The 17695-nt window shown below is 38.1% G+C and overlaps 1 protein-coding gene across 2 annotated transcripts in view; it reads right to left on the bottom strand.

Moving 5' to 3' along the window:
• Positions 1-16841, bottom strand: part of dusp22a (dual specificity phosphatase 22a) — a 30701-nt gene extending 13860 nt beyond the window's left edge. For both annotated transcript variants that reach the window (XR_004565399.1, XM_034189082.1), the window contains exons 1-4: positions 16586-16841; positions 13212-13245; positions 9397-9479; positions 8220-8269 (exon numbers count right to left, since the gene is read on the bottom strand). Coding sequence is in view for 1 of the 2 variants with exons in the window: in XM_034189082.1 (XP_034044973.1) it covers positions 8220-8269; positions 9397-9479; positions 13212-13245; positions 16586-16606 (188 nt within the window). In the remaining variant the exon portion in view is untranslated. The remainder of the gene's footprint in view (positions 1-8219; positions 8270-9396; positions 9480-13211; positions 13246-16585) is intronic.
• Between the last annotated feature and the right edge of the window lie 854 nt (positions 16842-17695).

The raw sequence follows: 17695 nt of genomic DNA, 5'->3' as shown, positions 1-17695 counted from the left end.
TTCTGTCCATTTGCAAAATTACATCAACATTCAACGTCTTTCTGTATGAAAAGTCTTTAACTCAATTTTTCTAGCTTAACAATGGAAATGCAGCATCCTTCCTTATGGAGGAATAGTCACATTAACATGTGACATATTCATGAAAGAAAAAAATGGTGACAACCACACTTAGGCTTTGGAAATGAAAGCGATCAACAAGTTCATTTCAAGATACATGCAAATTGAACTACACATGCTCCTAATTTCTATCATCCATGTAGCATACTCCAATTGTTCAGCAAGTGGCAGATAGGTTTAATGGATGTTGCATAAACAAAGTTGGATTGATCTGTTGCATCAAAGTTAATCAAATTTGTTTGTCAGTTTATCCAAATTAGATGCACTTTGGATTTGGAAATATACAGTTGTGTTCCAAATAATAGCAGTGTGTTTTAAAAAAGTGAGTAAAGCTCAAAATCCTTATAATAGCTTTTATTTCCATACACACAAATGCATTGGGAACACTGCACATTCTACTGTGTTCCAACTCAAAACATGAAGAAAAAATCATCAAATTTGTTATTACTTTACAAAAAGTGAAGAAAAAGTAATATCAGGCTGTTCAAAAAAAATTGCAGCGTCTGCATTTTTCTTTCTGTCAAAAGGATGAAGGCAGCCAATGTTGTACATGTTGGTTATGGTGCATTTCTCTCTGAAAATCAAAATGGGTGGGTAAAATAGGTCGTTCCAGACACTGTTGAGAAGAACAGCATACTTCAATTAAAAAGTTCAAATGGACTGAAGAACAGCTACAATGGCAAAGACTCAGCCAAGACTCCAGGGTGATCAAAGAAGGCCTAAACTTACTTGTGAGTACTGTAACAGTTAGAAGACACCTATGTGAATCCAAGCTATGGGCAAAAAGCCCCCACAAAGTCCCACTGTTAAAAAAAAAAAAAAAAAAAAAATTGATGTGCTGAAGAGGTTACAGTTTGCCACAGAACACATTGACCGGCCTAAAGAGAAATGGCACAACATTTTGTGGACTGATGAAAACAAGACTGTTCTTTTTGGGTGTAGGTGCCGCAGACAGTCAGATGACCCCCAAAACCTGAATTCAAGCCACAGTACACTGTGAAGACCTTGAAGCATGATGGAAAGCAAGCAACATGACATGGGGATGTGCCGGGCCTATTTATCACATACCAGGGATCATGGATCAGTCTGAAAACATCAAAATACTTGAAGAGGTCATGCTGCCTTATGCCAAAGAGGAAATGCCCTTCAAATGGTTGTTTCTACAAGGCTACAACCCCAAACACACCAGTAAGTGAGTGGCATCTTGACTGCAGACCAATAAGATTAACATTATGGAGTGGCCAGCCAAATCATGGGAATTTAATCCGATACAAAACCTGTGGGTTGACATCAAAAATGCTGTTCCTGAGGTAACACCAAGAAATGTAGAGGAATTGTGGAATGCAGTCCAATATCCTGGGCTGGAATACCTGTTCAGACGTTTGTCAAATCCATGCAACATACATGTGAAGCAGTTCTCAGAAACAGTGGTTATACAACAAAATATTAGTTCAGTAATTCACAGGAAAGATAACTCTTCAAGCATTTTTCAATTTATACAGTACATGTTTGAGTTTGTAAAGAAAAATGCTTTTTAAAAACAGCCTAATATTCCTTTTTAAAATGGTAAATGGACAGCATTTATATAGCGCTTTTCCATCTGCATCAGATGCTCAAAGTGCTTTACAATAATACAATTCTTCACTTTCTGTAAAGTAGTACAGAACTGCACTACTGCACTTTCCACTTTTACTATTACCTCAGACACTACACTGTAAATAGTTGTGCACTTTTCTGTCCTTATTGTCGAAATGTCTTGTCATCACAGAGGGAAGGTGAGAAACGAAATTTCGATTCCTTGTATGTCTAGTACATGTGAAGAATTGACAATAAAGCCGACTTTGACTTTGTAGAAACAAATTTGATGAATATTTCACGTTTTTATTTGGAATAGAATGTGCAGTGTTCCCAATGCATTTGCATGTATGGAAACAAAAGCTATTATAAGGATTTTGAGCTTTCCTCACTTTTTTCAACACACTGCTATCATTTTGAACACTACTGTACAACACCATAGCATTCAGTTTTAAGTTGGATTAACCAACTGCTATTTTATGTTAAAAAGGAGCACAAAAATGCTTATAAAATGTGCACCACTGATTGAAGTTTTCCAAATAAAGTGCAACATAAAAAAGCTCAACTACCCTCTGCTGTCAGGAAATGTTGAGGGCCTTTTGCATAATCAAAATGTGTGCGGCTGATAACGCTGGACTCCTGAGGAGCAGATGTTGGTTACTCAACAACAGACGGATTAACAGACTGCGGCTAAAATAGCCTGACTGCCTCTTTTCTTTCTTCCTGAGATCCAAACTCCTCATGAAAAGATGTCCCCTCAGCACTTTGTTCTGTCTTTCAAGCACAGAGGCTTCCGGCTGTCTTGTTTAATATGCTTAAAACTATCTTGTGACTATTACGTAAGGTTTTAACCAGATTATATATATATATATATAGCTTTTTGAAATTACAACTATTATAAAAGCCTCAAGGTGCAACAACATTTTTGTACATCTAATATTATGGCATATTTTATAATTACATGACTGTGAATTCATTAAATCTTAAATTTGCATCACATTAATTTTACAAACAAGTGTCAAAAAGTACAAATAGGTGACAGACTCCACACACTTTCACTGTGGAAAGATTTGATGCAAATCACTTTTATAGCTTTACGGTTACTGCACACCAGACAGGAAAATCAGAACAGGCTGGTTCATGAGAAGGTCCACAAAAAGAGAAATTGCAAACACTCCACAAACATGCTTATGTATGTGAGGAAAACACACTGTAAGTCATAGGTCATCAAATATTTCAAAGAAATATTAATGTTACAAATTAATTGATTTCACTGTGAGCAATTTATTGAATATATCTACAGTGAGGCAAATAAATATTTGATCCACTGTCACTTTTGCAAGTTTTCCCACCAAAAAAAAATGGAGAGGTCTGTAATTTTTATCATAGGTACATTTCAACTGTGAGAGACAGGATCCTAAAAAAACAACAAAAAACAAAACAAAACAGAAAATCACATTGTATGATTCTTAAATAATTAATTTGCATTTTATTGTATGAAATAACTATTTGATACAAAAGAAAAAGAGACCTTAATATTTGGTACAGAAACCTTTGTTTGCAATTACAGAGGTCAGACGTTTCCTGTAGTTCTTGACCAAGTTTGCACACTGCAGCAGGGATTTTGGTCCACTCCTCCATACAGATCTTTCAGGTTTCAAGTTTCAGCTCCCTCCAAAGATTTTCTATTGGGTTCAAGTCTGGGGACTGGCTAGGACACTCCAAGACCTTGAAATGCTTCTTACAGAGGCACTCCTTAGTTAACCTGGCTGTATGTTTGGGGTCATTGTCATGCTGGAAGACCCAGCCATGACCCATCTTCAATGCTCTTAATGAGGGACGGAGGTTTGCCAAAATCTCGTGATACATGATCCCATCCATCCTCCCTTCAATACGGTGAAGTTGTCCTGCCCCCTCTGTAGAAAAGCACCCCCAAAAATTATGTTTCTATCTCCATGCTTCACGGTTGAGACGGTGTTCTTAGGGTTGTTCTCAGCCTCTAAACACGGTGAGTGGAGTTGATACCAAAAAGCTCTATTTTGGTGTCACCTGACCTTCTCCCATGCCTCCTCTGGATCATCCATTGGCAAACTTCAAATGGGCCTGAACATGTGTTGGTGTGAGCAGGGGAACCTTGCGTGTCCTGCAAGAATTTAGACCATGACGGCGTAGTGTATTACAAAGATTACATATCTTTGCGAATGTGGTCCCAGCTCTCTTCAGGTCATTGACCAGGTCCTCCTGTGTAGTTCAGTGCTTTCTGAGAATCATCCTTACCCAACGAGGTGAGATCTTGCATGGAGCTGCAGACCGAGGAAGACTGACAGCCATCTTGTTTTTCTTCCATTTTCTAATAATTACACCAACAGTTGTTGTCTTCTCACCAAGCTGCTTGCCTGTTGTCCTGTAGTCCATCCCAGCCTTGTGAAGATTTACAGTTTTGCCCCTGGTGTCCTTATACAGCTCTTTGGTCTTGGCCATGGTGGATAAGTTGGAGTGTGATTGAATGAGTGTGTGGACAGGTGACTTTTACACAGTTAAGGAGTTCAAACAAGTGTAATTAGTGCAGGTAAAGAGTGTAGAATAGGAGGGCTAAAATCATACATTGTAATTTTCTGATTTTTTTTTTTTTTTTTAGATTCTGTCTCTCACAGTTGAAGTATATCTACAATAAATATTACAGACCTCTCCATTCTTCATAGGTGGGAAAAGTTGCAAAATCAACAGTGAATCAAATACTTATTTGCCTCACTGTTTAAAAATGGTTATCAAGTGGTATTATCAATTTTTAATTCTTCGTTTTGCGTCTCTCATCATCCCTTGCTTGCCTGATGGCATTAGAAGTGGATTCTCCACAACCCCTGACCAGCGTTTGTACTTTCTGCCCCCACCACACCACTTTTTTCATTTTTATTTTGGGTGACAGTTTAGATAGATAGTGGCTTCCACTATTCCATCTTTTAAAATTTTAATTAGTGACACAATTTAACTAAACAACAGTTCACAAACCCTCTTAACATAAACAAGGTTTTCTTCATTTATGAACTGTGAGTACTTCAGTATTTTATGCTCTTCTAACTACAGAAAAAAAAAAAAAAAAAAAAAACCTGAAAACATGCAAATGACAGCAAATAAACTGTGCAATCAGCCATTTTGAAATACAGGACAAATGCTGATTGAAAGCAGGATGGAGACTTGACTTTTACAAACAGGAGGGGACATAAGACCTAGTCAATGGAGCCTCTAGCTGGTAGCGAACATGGTGTGGCAGGCATTAGTCTCACCACCCTCATCAGTCAGACCAGTGACTGTGACAGAGGGGTGCTTAGTAAATCCCTGGGTGGTCAAAGCTAACAGCCAGATGTCACACTGAGGTTTCCTTCCTCTGCCGCCTGAGGGAAGGATGCTTGATTGCTACAGCGGAGGTCAGACACCTCCAACCTGACCCAATCAGCAACATCCAACCAAACAATCCAGTTTTGTGCGCAAACGTTAATGTTAACCTCTCCCCTTCTGAATCTGAAATTCTGCCTCAAATCGTGTTTGAATATTGTCTTTCATTTACTTAACATTGCAACATTCTATTAACATGAATACTCTAAATTTGAAACAACTGAAAATATGAGTTAATTTAAATCAGTGGATATGTCCCAATTTCTGAGCCAAATCCTGTGAAGGTTGCATTCATTGACCATATGCATCACAGTGGCGTGAACAGACTATCCCATTTTGAAGGCTCCTTGGAATGTGGCCGACCAATACATCCTTTTCCCCCCCGAAAACAAAGGATACAACAGGTGTATCTTTCACAGTCCAAACAATCCCAAGAGTCATTGTGTAATCCCCACACATCCCAAAATAAATTAGTAAATAAAAAACACACACACAAGGACACTTTCAAGCTCCATATGTACCGTAGTAAATAAGTATGAATAAGTATCGAAAAATGATTACTAAACTACAGGTTGCACCCACTATGCTTGCTTGTTGTGTGGAGCTGTGAAGGTTGCTTGGTGACAGGCACCAAGGTTGAGATGACGCTATTGCAAAAAGCTCTGCGAGTTAGTCTCATTCCAGAAATGACTGGTTCAGCCTCCAGAGTTTCGGAAGGCCAGATTTTTGTATAACGCAGCCCTCAAAAGGATGTGGCCCCTGAATTGAGACGCAGGTAATATCTTTAATGTAGTTACAATCACAATATGTGTGACATAAATGTCAAATGTGTCAATTTTAAGGAGTTATTTCTGAGTACATTAGCTTTAAAAAAAAAAAACCTCCTGTAACCGATTATATTTTTTCTTTTTTTTTTTAGTTCTGCTAACTCAGTTTTACAGTGCAACATGCTTTTGCTTCATGGTCACCAAATTAATCACTCATCTTGAATCATTCATTCAATTCCTATTTTGTTGAATTCAGCAGAAGATCTTGTTGCCTTGTGTTGCAGTTCACTTTTGGGGAGGGTGTAAACAGTATTGTGCTTTCATGATTATACATGTGTTTGCAGCTGCAAATATTCCCCTAAGAACAAGGAACTGGGCAAAACAAGCACAATATGTACAGGTTCATGATGTCCCCAAAAATCATCCTGTACACGTGTACAGGAGCCGCGAGCGGCCAGTAGAAGTTGCTCAAATAGTACCAACCACTTGCTCAATTTAAAGTCCCTCATGCTGATCTCAGGCAGGTTGTCTGAAGGACTCACCGATTATAAACTACCTCGACCCTAACATCAATTAATGACTTTTGGATTTGTCCATGTGGATTTTCTCAGTGGATTTCTGCAAAGTGTCGCATGAGGTCAAACAACCTACACAAAAATTGACACTAATGTTATGACTCATGCCTTGTGTTCGAGACAGCTGCAAGGGCGGAGGGACAGCTCATGCCTCTTACAACACTGAGCCTGCATCCTGATGAACAATGACACATTGAACACGCTCCTTTCCATCTCACTCTAGCACGCACACAGACAGATATTACAAACCGTCAACAACCCCCCACCCCCCCAGTAACATTCAAGTCATAGTTCACAGTCCATGTCTTCACATGGTCATGAAACGTTTGGATTTTTACCTGAGGTCATCAAATATGACCATCGACTATTAAGATGTACAAATTGTACGTAAGATAATAGGATCTTAGTAATTAATTAAACAACTGGAAATTATAAAGAACACAGTGCTCATACAGCTGAGGGTATTTTAGCATTATGTTATATTTAATAAGTTCTTAGCTATTTATACTCTAATGTATTTACTTCTACACTCATAAAAACAAAACAAACCAGCAGTTTTCATTCAAATGTTATCTATAGTATTGCCAAAATGTTTGTGCACCCTTAAACTTTTACATGTTTGACATCAATTTTTTTAAAAAAAAAAAAATCAATAATAATAATCATTATTCAGGCTTCTTTATATTGAGATATCTAAAATGATGTCCTTTGAACTCAGTGAAAATCTCAACATGACTTAAAAGAATTAAAAACATAAAAGTCATGCATAGGTATGGGTACCTCTTATAGACAAATATAATAGATCCTTGTCCTTTGATTGGTGGTTTTTATGGCACATGATATGGATTATTCATACCATTTGCCATTGTGTTCCACTTAGCATGCAATTTTGGTTCGATTTAGTGTGCCACTGAGTCTATAGATTTTGTGGTTTTGCACACTGCTACCTTGTACAGTCACACTAGTGGCAGTGGCGCTTAGCTTAAAAACAAACATGGCAGGGTTTGTTTTTACGCATCAGCTATGGACTACATAATCAGGATTGTTTCTGAACTATCTGACTGTTTTTGCAAGCTGACAAAACAATTTTGGATTGGAATGGACTGCTATTTAAAGTTTGTGTTGGACTGTTTGGAACCTTTTGACCTCAAAGGACCAGCAACGCACACCAAAATGTAAGTCTCTTTTCTCTTGTTTATAAATGAATAAAATATCAAATGACAAGGATCTATTTTAAGTGTTATATAAAACAAATAATGAATGTTTTTTCATAAGCGAAATGGAAAGAATATTTCATTTGTGAAAGACTAAATATTCTTACCATTTCACTCATAAACATTCATTTTTTGCATACTGTGGCTGTGACAGAAGAAACTGTGCAAAGTGCAACTTTTGTCTGCTGCATCTCCGCTCACAGCATAACAATGGAGTTGTGCAGAGAAATGCGTTCTTCTATACAAACCATTAAATTTCATCAACAGGAGACACAAGAAGGCCAAGCCAAGACATGGACAGTTTTCTTGCATGGAAATCCTTCTCTGGTCTACTTCACTGTGGGTTTAAAGTGCATCATTTTAAGAAATTTTAATATAAAGAAGCTTCAATTATAGTACAAACCTTTTGGCAGCACTGTATTTTGTGTCATAGTTTGTGGGGTATTGTCACACCATGGAACCAGAGTCTGGAGGAGGACTGAACACAGTGAAACCATTCTGTATCGCACTTTCACATAAAAAGGGCAGTTTGTGAATGATGTTAAAAAGTAGTCCAAAAAGTATCTCCGTTTACCTACAGGTTTTGGCTGGACGCATCCGCTGCATGAATACACAGGTAGGTCATGTCCTGTGAGACAGACATTTAAAAATAAATAAATAAGAAAATACAGACCATATGAGTCACATTCTAGTGTTACTTTTAAATATTTATCTGTGTATCTGATAATTATCAGATGCTAATCAGCATTGTTATCTAATTTTACATCCACCTGTAATCCTTCATAATGTCTAAGTCTGATACCCGCAGTGCAAAAATCTGTTAAATCTCTTGCAATTATTTTATTCTAAAGCTTACATTAAAACAATATGCCTCCTGCTCAAATCAGGAATACATACGAAAGGTTTGCCATTTAAAAAACAAAACGGAACTTTGGTTTTTGATGTTTGTCAACAGAAGATCTAATTTGATCATTCGAAGTGTTAATTTTCAATTAAAAATTTTTTTTTAAAAGATTCCAGAGAATTTTGTCTGCTCGAGGCAGTCAAAAATTTGAAAGATTACTTTGCGACCCTGAAAAAAAAAAGGTCATTAAAAAGTTGTTTAAAAAAGTATGTTAGTTGAACTTAATATATTTGCTTTTAATTAATATAATGAATGCTACGTCATTAGACAAAATTTGAACTTAAAGATATGCATTTTAATTAAACAGAATAAAGTTTATATTAACTTTACAACACACGACTGTTTTTTTTTTTATGTGAAAGAAAGTAACATTTCAGATCAAGAATACATCAACAGGAGATAATGACCAAAGTAGTGATCAACTTGATTTTCTTGTAAAACAAAATTCAATTTTTTAAAGCTAAAGGGTGAGGTATTGTTCTTTATTGCTAAGCCCTTTTAAATCATGATTTTAAATGTTGTAGCTTTTGTAGCTTTTTGAGCTTTTTAGATTCCTTGCTTTATTATTAATTTCAAATCATGATTAAAGTTTTGCAGGATACAGCGTGTTAATGAAACAGTACAAATAATAACTCCACAGTTTTATTGTGTGACTTCTGGTCATGTCAGGACTAAATCATTCTTGTTCCATAAATAATTCATTGCTGCCACCACCTGGCTGAAAGAACACATCACATACAGTCACTGGGAAAGAAAACCATCCCAACATCTCGGATTACAATTAAGATTCAAATACATACAACACCACAAATAAAGCGATGCAACATCAGTGGCCTGGTTTTGGCACTAACCTCAAACATGGGTGTAGCATTGTTGTACACAGACAGGATATGGGTGATGCCATTTTGAGACAGACTTTCCCTGTTCTCTGCATCTGGTACACAGAAGAAAAAGAAAAGCTTTTACCATGACATTAAATCCAAACACATCCGCATCCCACAGTCGACTCTACCAGTTGTTTGCTGCTACTCTAAGCTGTCGGATTAGACTGCAACATCTTGGACCGCATCATTTGGTCCAGTCACTCAAGCTAACTTTAGATGTTTCACTTGTCCCAACTGATGAAGCCATCGTATCAGTGGCTAAAGTTAGAAAGGTGTAAATGTATAATCATCTCAGCTGAACTTGTGCCAGGCCAGAGTGACACAGCAACTTCTGCAGATTCTCATTTTATGTGAAGCAACTTTATTTTACACTCTTTAAAATGTGTACTCATGAATTCAATATTTACTATTAATTCATCATTACTGATTTAGAGTAACGGGCCAAGTAAAGGTGCACCTCAGCAGATTTTCTCAAGCAGGTCTTGCCTAGCCACAGTCAGAGCAGCCGAGTCATTCCTGCCATTTGGCAAAAGATAGGATGATGTTTTTTTTCCCCCAGAGTCTGACCACCCGACACGTCTGTGCTCAACTCCACGCAGGTGTACTTTTCTGCAATTTTTCTGTGCTCAGCAAGAAAATTGGGCCCAGATGTAAGCAGCTGCAGCCACTGGACCACTTTTAGCCACTACGCAAAATATGTCCCCATGGGACACTCGGTGGGTGCGCTCTCAGAGTGCCTACGTTGTTTCAGCTGAAGCATCTCTGTGTAACTGCAGGCAGTCAAACTCTTCTTGGTATCTGAGATTATTATTATTATTGTTTTTTTTGTGCATGGCATGAAACCTAAATGATGGCTTGCAAATTGCTGTGGCCACCAGGTCACTCTGAGTCAAGCAGCAAAGTATCTCTCCACCAGACACCATGCCAAACTGTACTTGTTCAAGCCCACGACTGCCCAGTGCAGTCATGGCACATCTCACCCGTTTCATCTGATGTAGATGTAGTGGGCACGCCCCAGGAATGCCCACCAAACAGCAAAGCAAACTGCCTTTCACCATCATTTATTGGTAATGTGACCGTGAGGTTAGACCTCTAGTGCAGCGGCTAAGAGAATATTTACAGCAAAATCGTGCAAATGGTGATACAAGCACCAAAGTTGGCACAAATACTCCTTAGACATTACTCTTTTGAACAAACCGACTGGCCACTTGAATTTTCAATAGGTGGCCAGGTAGGGGTCAATTGAAGAATTACACAGGGTTCATAATTAAAAATGCTCAAATCATTTTGAAAACTACACCACATTATTTGTCTGATCATAAAGATTCCAAAAAGGTATAGTTTGGACTATCTATGACTGAATTCTATAGAGTTGTGGGGTAAAAACCTTAAGAATGGTGACAAAGTTCAGTTTCAATTTGTACAGGGGTCAAAAGTTAGAGTTGCTCCAATTTTGTTCAAAGGTGATGCAGATTATTGGTTGAGTTAATAGGGTTTCAAAAAGGAATAGTTGGCACCATGTGTCATGCTTAGTTATCACGTTACGGGGTAACGTATGTCACGTCATAGAATTCAATGGACGCCAACATTATTTGACCTTAACTTTAGAGACCAAGCATTCAACACAATCAAAACTATTCTATTTATTAATCTAAGTAGCTCATTCAACAATTTGCATCATTTTTTACTAAGATTGGAGCAACTTTAACTTTTGACCCCTGTACAAACTGAAACTGACCTTTGTCACCATTCTTAAGGTTTTTACCCCATAACTCCATAGCATTCAGTCGTAGATAGTCCAAACTATACCTTTTTGGAATCTTTGCAATCAGACAAATAATGTGGTGTAGTTTTCAAAATGATTTGAGCATTTTTAATTTTGACCCCTGTGGAATTCTTCAGTTGACCCCTACCTGGCCACCTATTGAAAATTCAAGTGGTCTGTCAGTTTTTTCAAAAGAGTAATGTCTAAGGAGTATTTGTGCCAACTTTGGTGCTTGTATCACCATTTGCACGATTGTTTCAGTTGTCTGCTGCACTACTCTTGAAAGACTGCAAGTGGTGTTCCATGTGCACGATGCAGGAGGCAGAAAAGGGAGGTTTGAGGAGTAATGGCTGAGGACTGATGTTTTATTTAGGTCCTGAAAGTGCCACTACTCTGACATCTAGTGGCAGAAAATAATCACTAATAGCACCTTGAAAGAGTTTTCAACCAACATGGGCCACACTTGATGGAATGACTGAGGGTCAACCAGAAACAAATTATTAGATTTTAAGAAAAAATAAGTAAAAGACACAATGGTCACAGACCAGGGTCAAATTTTGTCTGTATGGATTTATATTTATATGGGAGAAATTTAGAATGACTACTTTCAGAAATGGATAAAGACAGACCTGTAGCTACTACTACTAAATATTCACAGCATTTCACTTTTTCCACATTTTGTTATATTGCAACCTTGTTTAAAAATGGAGTAAATTCATTTTTCACCTCAAAAATTCTACTCACAAAACCCCATAATAACAACATGAAAAAAGTTGTTTTTTTGCAAATTTATTTAAAAAAAAAAAAGAAATTACTAATAATTACTAATAATGTATATAAGAATTCACACCCTTCGCTCAATACTTTGTTGATGCACCTTTGGCAGCAATTACAGCCTCAAGTCTTCTTGAATATGATGCCACAAGCTTGGCTCACCTATCTTTGGACAACTTTCCCCATTCCTCTTTGCAGCACCTCTCAAGCTCCATCAGGTTGGATGGGGAGTGTCGGTTCACAGCCATTTTCAGATCTCTCCAGAAATGTTCAATCGGATTCAGGTCTGGGCTCTGACTGGGTCACTCAAGGACATTCACAGAGTTGTCCTGAAGCCACTCCTTTGATATCTTGGCTGTGTGCTTAGGGTCATTGTCCTGCTGAAAGATGAACAGTTGTCCCAGTCTAAGGTCAAGAGCACTCTGAAGCAGGTTTTCATCCTGGATGTCTCTGTACATTACTGCACTCATTTTCCCCTCAATCCTGACTAGTCTCCCAGTTCCTGCCACTGAAAAACATCCCCACAGCATGATGCTGCCACCACTATATTTCACTGTAGAAGTATAGTGAGTTCATCCTTTGTCTCTTCAGACCAGAGAATTTTGTTTCTCGTGGTCTGAGCAAACTCCAGCGGACTGCCATGTGCCTTTTACTAAGGAGTGGCATCCATCTGGCCACTCTACCATATAGATCTGGTTGGTGAATTGCTGCAGAGATGGTTGTCCTTCTAGAAGGTTCTCCTCTCTCCACAGATGAATACTGGCGCTCTGACAAAGTGACCATTGGGTTCTTGGTCAACTCCCTGATTACAGCCGTTCTCCTCTGATCGCTCAGTTTACACGGGCAGCAAACTCTAGGAAGAGTCCTGGTGGATCTTAACACACTTTTTTTTTTAAATGAATTTACAAAAATCTAAACAACAAGAAAAAACCTTTTTCACATTGTCATTATGGGGTATTGTGTGTAGAATTTTGAGCAAAAAATGAATTTTATCCATTTTGGAATAAGGCTTTAACACAAAATATGGATGAAGTGCTAGGAATACTTTCTGGATGCACTGTATTACTGTAACAATCACAAAGAATTATACACCTTGTAAAACATGAAAGGCACAGAATGGCCTTCTTTACAACTATTATTATCCACATTATCATCACGGAAATTTGCATTTTGTAATGAAACCTTGATACAGCCACATACGCATTAAAATCTAAATAACAAACTTGCATCATGTTTATCTTACCTCTTATGTTGCCGAGGTACAGCCCATCAACAACCTGTGAAGCATCAGTCACAGACATTTTACACTGAAGTTCCAGAATCGTTTGAGACTAGCTTCAAATTTGTTATGCCATCACAAATGCAAAGGAGTGAGACACAGTTCATCCTCAATCTTAACAGATAACTACCAATAAAGGAAGCGCTCCATAGGACCATACAAGGCCTGATGCTTTCATCCATGACATCAGGCTAAAGTGATCAGTGGCAAGCAGCTACTGACCACAGTGTGGTACTGCATGACTTTAAAACGTGCTTGTTTCCTACCACAAAGCTGCATCTATCTGAAGATAAGCTACGGCTGATTCACACTATTCATGCACAATAAATACAGGCTGTTCTACAATTTTATGAAATTCTAATTACAAATACAGAGGAGCACAGTTTCTTAGTTGCTCAGCAGTTGATTGAATCTTCAGGAAAACTAACCTGCTGCTGGTAACCTTTTATTATCTCTACCTGTTTGAACTGTTGCCCGCTCCCAGGCGCTACAGGTCAATCAAAAAAAATGCATCTTCATATTTAGAGACAGTTTCTTTCCCCAAGGCCATCACTGAGACTTTTTCACCTCTGCAATAATATCAACATGTCAGTGTGCAATAACATATTATTTTACTGTATCACAGCATTTTTTTTGTTTAGTATTATAATATATTTTTATACTGAATTATTACTTCAGTAGAACTCATTCTACTTTGAAATACACCAAACAGAAGCAGCACCCATAAATGGTAAATGGACTGCATTTATATAGCGCTTTTCCATCTGCATCAGACGCTCAAAGCGCTTTACACATCAATGTCTGACATTCATCCCGATGTCAGGGTGCTGCCATGCAAGGCGCCCACTACACACCGGGAGCAACTAGGAGATTAAGGACTTTATCCAATGCCCTTAGTGATTTTCCGGTCAGGCTGGGATTTAAACCGAGCATCCTCTGGTCTCAAGCCCAACGCTTAACCGCCCCTAAATGTCCTGCATGCACAGCTTACAATGACAAAGGCTTTCTGATTCCTAGTGGTTAACACTGTTTCCTCCCATCAAGAAGGTCCCAGGTTCGTTTTGGACCTGGTCCTTCCTATGTGGAGTTTGTATGTTCTCCCTGTGCTTGTGTTGGCTCCCTCCAGGTGTTCTGGCTTCCCCCCATTTCCAAAGACATGTAGGATAGGTGAATTGGTAACTCTAAGGCGATGCGTTTGTCTCCAAGTGTGCACCTTACAATAAACTGGCAGCCTGTCCAGGGAGTAGCTTGTTCCTGCCTAATGACCACTGGGATAGGCTCCAAACCCTCCTACCCTTAGCTGGAATAAACTGGGAAATGGATGGATGGATAATCACAAATAAGTACTAAGGTAAATTATTTACTGCCAATTCATTCTTTTTCCCTCACAATGAAAGAGATTTTTAAATGTCTTCCAATGCAAAATGACTTCAGAAATTGTTTCAAAAATACAGATTCTAGAATATGCAAAATTACACTCATTTTATTGGTAGTGGTGTAACGGATCACATTTGAGCCACACAGTTTGGCACACATATGAACCACAAATTAAGTCTAACGTTAACTTTTTCTGAGGTGGGAATAAAATGCATTGCAAATCATCTTAGTGATTACTTATTATATAACGGCTAAGTGGATCCGTGTCATTTGATTGGTGCTTTGTATGTCACATGACATGGATTAATTAATCCCATTTGTGATGCATTGCATTTAAAGTGCGGCTTGGTTCCATTTAGAGTGCAAATTTTGTTCCATACGTTTGGTACCATTGCACTCTGCATGCACGCCTTCATGCACGCACGTGTGTGCGCGCACACATGATCGCACACGCATATGTGCACCCCCACACAAAATGTGCACACGCACACAAAACAAATCCACTGTGCTGTCTGGAGGCTGTTAGCAGGAAGAGAGAAGAAAAGCTGGACTCATTTCTGACGTGATTTTTTTTTCACTGCACTGAGGACGTACATAGTCAACTGACCCGGGTGTGTGTGTGTGTGTGTGCGCGGGGGGGACAACGACACAGTGAATTGAGCTAACTGACACTGCTTGTAACACACACACACACACACACACACACACACACACACACACACACACACACACACACACACACTAAATCCACTCCACTGTAAGCTGTCTGGATGCATGAAGACCTGTTCACATGAAACGCTGATGTGATTTTTGGTTGGACTGAAGAACTACACAAAGTCTTTTTTTTTTATGGAAGTCCGAAGTCAGTGCACAGCATCACTGGACTACACGTCACAGTGGAACACCAAAATGTAAGTCCCTTTTCTGTTGTTTATAAATTAATAAAATATCAAATGACAAGGATCTTGTATTTTAACCGTTATATAAAACAAATAATGAATGTTTTTACATTCTTTCAATGGAACAAATATTTCATGAGGTGAAAGCTGGAACATACCATTCAACAAGGGGAACATAACTCATAAACATTCATTATTTGTATACTATTCACACTAGGTGACGGCCAGTACATGTATTCTATAATCAAAACATATTGGCGGCCATCTGTGAATTTCTGGTTTACACGTGCAGTGTCTCTGCAGGTGATGTAGCCCCCTTTACGTGGGGGCTGGTAGGTTCATGGGTCAGGGTTAGGTTGACCCAATGCATTAAAAAAAAAATTAAGGAAATGCATTGTGGGATGAATAACTGAGGTGTTGTTTGAGAGGCTGCATGTCAGCCACCACCTCTGCAATAGTTTTATTGTTGTCTAGTCAAACTGGAGCTCTTTCTGAATGTCAGGTTGGTGGTGTCAATAAACAATATTTTGGGCAGGTCTGACTGCATCTGAGGCATCTCAATCCATGAACAGGAGCTCTGTGTGACAACTGGAGGTGCTGGAATATTATGGAAGTGGCCATTAATACGTAGCCGTTTTAATAATCCAAAATTCTATTTGTTGTGCTTAACGTTGTTTAGAATCTACGTTTCAATAGCAAATACGTGTAGCCTCATTATCACATGATCTACACTGACCAATGGGAGAGAAGCTACGTACCAACAAAAGTTCACTAAAACAAATACGGCTTCGTACCCAGCACAAGAGCCGGGAACAACAGCCCAGCTGTTTGTCACAGTCTGGACCTCGAGCAACCAAAGATGATTGTATTAGTTATTCATCTTATACTGTATAACCAAGCTTTTGTCTTAGACGTTAACATAATTCAGTAAAACAGCTGCACTGTAACTAGTAAACGTGCTTTTTAATGAGCGCAACACACGCGGCGTAATTAACAACATTCTTTCTTATAATGAACCCGTTTCACTATAAAATAAGACATTCCGCATAAATCCGCGCTTACCTTGTTCATGCCATTCCCCATGACGAAGTGCAGTGAAACGACCTACAGCTCACCAATATTTAACATGGACTTAAACACAGAAACACTACGCTGGTCCCGACGAAAAAGAAAACTGATATGACCTATACGAAACTGTTTCTTCTCGTCTATACAATTAAGACACTCTGCTTTATTGCTTTAAAATCACTAAAGTTATCTCGGCTCTGCAGTCCGGTTGCTAGTGTTCGCTCTGCCGTCTTCCGGATAGTTTTGACGTGAAACAAATATACAAATATACAGCCCATCCGGTAAGTGACGTCACTGTGGAGTCATATTATATATATATAGAGAGAGAGAGAGAGAGAGAGATAATTAAGCAATTTTTTAGATATTTATTTAATGTTAACTTCTGTAGTGATGAATCTGAAACTTTAATACACTTATTCTATCATTGCATTCACTCGATTCCATTTTGGACTAAATTAGAAAATATATTTTGTGTAAAATCAGACACCCTATTGCCATTCATTGTAAGCCTATTAGATATTTTGTTCAAGAGAGAAGCATTGAATACATTATCAACCCTTTAATATTGTTTGATAAATTCCATATTCATAAATGCAGAGTATTGAAAAGGACCCCAATTTACATGGATTTCTGGCTGAATTTGAATAATATATAAGCAGTATTAAGCTTATTGACTCTCCCAAATGTCATAAAATTGTCAATCTCTATAAGGAACTTTTTAAAGAGAATTAATGTTAAAGAATCCATTTACTTTTGTTGTTGTACAATTTATTTTTTCCTCTTAATGTGTATATATATATATATATATATATATATTGATTAAGGAGCATCTCTTACTTATATTTAAGGATTGTATGAGGCAGGAAATGGCAACAACAATGAAACAAGGTTTGTTAACCTTGATTCCAAAGCCCGGTAAAGGCCACTTCATAATTGAGAATTGCAGACCCATTTCACTTTTAAAAATCAATTATAAAATTATTACAGAAGTTCATGCTAAGTGACTAAAAATAACTTATATGTAATAATAGCTGAAAATCAAAATGCCTTTATGGCCAAGCGTCATTAGTTCTAATATTAGATTAGTATTAGATCTAAGTGACA

The sequence above is a fragment of the Thalassophryne amazonica genome, chromosome 2 (assembly GCF_902500255.1).
Source record: "Thalassophryne amazonica chromosome 2, fThaAma1.1, whole genome shotgun sequence".
In the NCBI taxonomy this organism is placed as follows: Eukaryota; Metazoa; Chordata; class Actinopteri; order Batrachoidiformes; family Batrachoididae; genus Thalassophryne; species Thalassophryne amazonica.
This window is presented reverse-complemented; position numbering and strand designations above follow the sequence as displayed.